At 35.8% G+C, this 4,372-nt stretch overlaps 2 protein-coding genes across 2 annotated transcripts; one reads left to right on the top strand and one right to left on the bottom strand.

Annotated features, from left to right (window-relative positions):
* The first annotated feature begins 271 nt into the window (after positions 1-271).
* LOC113228865 (putative nuclease HARBI1) lies at positions 272-1,481 on the top strand. Its single transcript, XM_026462286.1, has 2 exons — positions 272-321; positions 590-1,481. The coding sequence occupies exons 1-2, from the start codon at positions 272-274 to the stop codon at positions 1,479-1,481; spliced, it is 942 nt and encodes a 313-aa protein (XP_026318071.1).
* Positions 1,422-3,013, bottom strand: LOC113228862. The gene is made up of 5 exons (XM_026462283.1): positions 2,732-3,013; positions 2,452-2,573; positions 2,156-2,227; positions 1,903-2,067; positions 1,422-1,825 (listed from the first exon to the last, which is right to left on the bottom strand). Exons 1-5 carry the CDS (start codon positions 3,006-3,008, stop codon positions 1,559-1,561), a joined length of 903 nt encoding a protein of 300 aa, XP_026318068.1. The 5' UTR covers positions 3,009-3,013; the 3' UTR covers positions 1,422-1,558.
* Between the last annotated feature and the right edge of the window lie 1,359 nt (positions 3,014-4,372).

The following is a 4,372-nucleotide window of genomic DNA, read 5'->3' as shown; positions in this document are numbered from 1 at the left end:
AGACTTTGACAGTTGAGTTCAGTTTGTTGTCTTGCTACAAAATCTTGCTTGTTTGCGAAAATACGATAAGTAAACAAAAATAATTTTATTTAAAATGAACAACGCATTTGATTTTATTTTCGAATCAAACTATTTGAACGTGCTTGAAGATTTGGAAGCCATTGAAAGGGCAACGAAGATGCCTCGGATTTTTGCAACTCGTCGGAATTATTACGAGGAATTTGATGCAACTGCTTTTAAAACTAGATTTCGTTTATCTAAGGAAGCGACAATGGAAGTTCTTGCACTGATTGAAAGCCAACTGGAATATCCAAATGACAAGTTAGTACTTACATACTACATACCTTAATTATTTTTTTGTGTACTTAACTATGTCCTTACTGCCTTTCTACTATGATAACAGATTAGTACCTGTTTATAATAAGTAGTTACTAAGTACCACTATTATAAATAAAACATGTGAAAAATAAAATAAATGTAAAAGTAATTATTTAATAAATGATCATTACATATAACAAACATCATCTTTTCCAAGGAATGTGTAACTCTTAAATAAGTAGTTTAGAACTAATTTTTTTTCCTCTTTCAGGAACAACTCAATGTCACCAATAAATCAACTTCTCTTGACATTGAGATACTATGCTACTGGTGACCATCAAATTACTATGGGAGATTTTTGTGGAGTAAGCCGGCCTACTGCACATCGAGTGATACACAAGGTTACAAGAGCAATAGGCGGATTATCATCCACTTACATTAGATTTCCTCAGACTTCCACTGAGATAAGAAGCACACAATTAGATTTTTATAACATCGCTCGATTTCCAAAAGTAATTGGTGCATTGGATTGCACCCATATAAAAATAATATCACCAGGAGGAGATTACGCAGAAACTTTCAGAAATAGAAAGTCCTGGAAATCAATAAATGTCCAGGCCATTTGCAATGCAAATCTTGTAATTACAGATTTAGTAGCAAGGTGGCCTGGAAGTGTACATGATGAGAGGATTTTCAGTGCCTGCCGAAGAAATGCCATGTTTGAGCTCGGGAACTATGGTGATGCTGTTTTGGTTGCAGATAGTGGTTATATGAACCGAAGATATCTAATGATGCCTTTAGATAGACCCACAACAAGGGAAGAAGTTTTGTTTAACGAATCCCAAATAAGGACAAGAAACCCGGTTGAGAGAATGTTTGGCATTTGGAAACGTCGGTTTCCAGTACTAGCATTGGGTATTAGAGTAGCCTTAAAAAATTGTTTGCCTATTATTGTGGCCACTGCAGTATTACATAATATACTGCAGTCTAGGGGTGAGGGCATACCAGAAGATGATCCTGACCTAGCTTTGCCAGCTCCATGGGAATCTTTGCTGATGGAGGGAACAATCCGTCAGCAGCGTTCTCAGGAACATAATATTGAGAGGCGAGACATAAATCCAGAAAGAAGGAGTTTAATAAATAATTATTTTAAGAGTCTGTAGGCATAACGTATATTGTGATAAGTGGTTATACATTAAAATAAAATATCAACAGTAGTATCAAATATTTTATTTATTTCCTATTTTGTTAGTTTTTCCGTCTTTATTTGCTCCTGTTTCAACTGCTCTTTTAAAATAGCAATCCTAATATTAGCTTCCTCTTCTGCTTTTTGTTTTAATAATTTCACCAAATCAAGTTTTTCTTGTAATATTTGATCTTGCAAATTTTCATTTACTGGTCTCCTCCGCTTCATATGTTTGTCCTCTTTTCTAATATTACTCCTGAGGCAGTCAGAAAGAGGACGTTTCAGCGTTTTTGGAGTCCAGTCAGTCCAAGATCCAACATCCTGGAAAAATAATGTAAAATCAATACTTTTACTTATTACATACTATTATTACATAACAGTGTATTGTAATCACTTACATTTGATGTACTTGGTGGATGTTTACTATAATCAATATATCCTGATGTTGTCGGTGTATTGATCTCAGGGTCCCCTGAATGTTTTAGTTTAACACTTACATTTTCTTTTGTAACTTCATTAGAAATAATTACTCCTGCTACATATGGAGTAGTTGGTCGCTCCTCCTGAAAGGTTAAATAATCATAAAAATATATGTAATACCTTTACAAATTGCCCATATTGCTGTCCGTAATTAAATAAATTTTGCAATACCTGACTATTATATTCATCGGTTAAAATTGATAAATCCAAGGTGTTTGGCTCGTCCACTTCAAATTCTATTATCTGTAAGTAAATATATAAAGAACATTAGATGGTGACAAAGTTGAATTTACTCTCACAAATGCTCATCATTGACATAAGAAGCGTGTTGTTTACTGTTAGAAAGAAAGAAGTTTATGCTTACTCTTTTGAGCATATTTTTTTTTTTAAATTATAAGGACACAGGCCGATAATAAAGAGGTTAGATAATTTAAATGGATAAGATAGTAATCAAAAGAAAAACTTACAGTATTGGTTGTTCTATCACTATCATAACAATTAGGGATGCCTTCAACCGCGGGACCTAACACGGCTTCTACTATACCATCTATTTGAGTGTCCTGAGCCATTTGTGGAGGCAGCCCACCACCTAAAAAATAAATATGTGAAGACATACATATAGTTTACTTAGCATATAGGTAGTATGAAATACATGTAGTATAATAAACTATATGTATTATTGTGTATGTAGTAGGGCTAATGGTTAACGTTATGACTATTGATAAATAAATGTGTGGTATTTCATACCTGTTTTGAAGGCCTCTTTCTTAATATTGGCTTTTTCTTTTTTACTCTGCCGCTTTATATTATCCCAGCATGTTCTAAGGCTTAGATGCGTTCTGTGGCAAAATGTACTAACGCTGTTAAATTCAGTTGCCAAACGAATCCATGCATTATTTTTTTGCGTATTTGTAGCCGCGTCGGTCTTCTTATTTTCGACGCTATCTTTGTATTTTAAAACCAATTCCGACAGTATTCTCTTTTCATCGGGAGTGAAATTTGTATTCCTCTTTTTGCCTTCCATTGTAAAGTAGGTATAAAATCACTTGTATCGTTACGCGCACAAACTTCAATAAAAGCAAACAATAACACCACACCAGTAAACACCACGGGCCACGCTATTTTGACAATGGTAATGTAGCTAAATAAAGATGTATGCAATTTTAAGTAAGGATCGCACATTTTGAAGGTATTTTATTTTGTGTCATTATAATATTATCCGACTACGTCGTCTAGTTCTGCCAACGTTATGCTTTACATTCATTTACTCGCCTTCACAAATTGGCAGCTGTGTACACTTCACTCTTTCGTTCAAAAACCTTCAATTTAGTAATCAATGGTTGAAATTATGTGGTGAACACATCTTTGATGATCGCCTGATTAAACAGGGGTTGAGATTTGATCGGCCGTTTAGGAAATCATCTGATTAGACAAAGTCGATGAACTCGGACCTAAGTGCAACAAAAGTTAATTCGTTCTTAAACATCAGACCTACATTTACATATTTTAAATTATAAAGCTATGAATAAATTGTGATTTTTTTTTATACAAAAAATAAGTGCGCATTTGACTTCCATCTCACCTGATGTTGAGTGACGACGAGGTCGAAGATGGAGCATGCACACCTAAATAATGCCTATTCACTCTCGCCTTGAAAAGGTCCAAGTAATAGCATTCGGGGAACAAGTTCGCAGGCAAGGAATTCCACTCCTTACCCGCTCGCCATATAAATGTGGAATCGGAACGCTTCGTGAGAACCCTGGGAATACCACAACATGGGGATGGAACCCCAGCTCACTTCTAGTCCCCGGATGATGGAAAGGCGAAGACGGAATCAAATTATGCAATTCCATCGCACACTCTCCGTGATATATCCTGTAGAATACCGATAAGCGGGCAACTTTATCATGATGTTCAAGGTTCTGCAGCTTTGCCTCTACTAAATCCGAGTCCCCTATATCTTGGCACGCTTGTCGAATGAATTCAAACCAAGCCATCCCACATGTGGAAGCAGCATACATGACCAGAGTTGTTTTTGATATAGCTGAAGCAACTGTCCCGAAGTAACGCCTCACCTTCGAAAGGACGCCAAGCCTCCCGGTCGCATTTTTGGCCATGAATTAAATGTATCTGCCGAAGTTCATAATAATCTTCAGGCGTGGTTAAATTCTGGAGCGAATGGTTACGTCATAAACAGTAATCAGCGTTAAATGTTGCTGAATTTTTCACTACAATATACAGAACACGCGTCAAATTGATCGTTTTTATTGGAACCGGTGCATTTCGATTACAGTTATGATAATATCGGAATTAACAGCATGAATATTGATGAACGATTTGGAGGATATCGCTCGTGTTTCTATTTGCACATTAAAATGCCGAGATGTG

Source organism: Hyposmocoma kahamanoa, unplaced genomic scaffold, assembly GCF_003589595.1.
Source record: "Hyposmocoma kahamanoa isolate Upper Pololo Valley unplaced genomic scaffold, ASM358959v1 245, whole genome shotgun sequence".
Taxonomy (NCBI): Eukaryota; Metazoa; Arthropoda; class Insecta; order Lepidoptera; family Cosmopterigidae; genus Hyposmocoma; species Hyposmocoma kahamanoa.
This window is presented reverse-complemented; position numbering and strand designations above follow the sequence as displayed.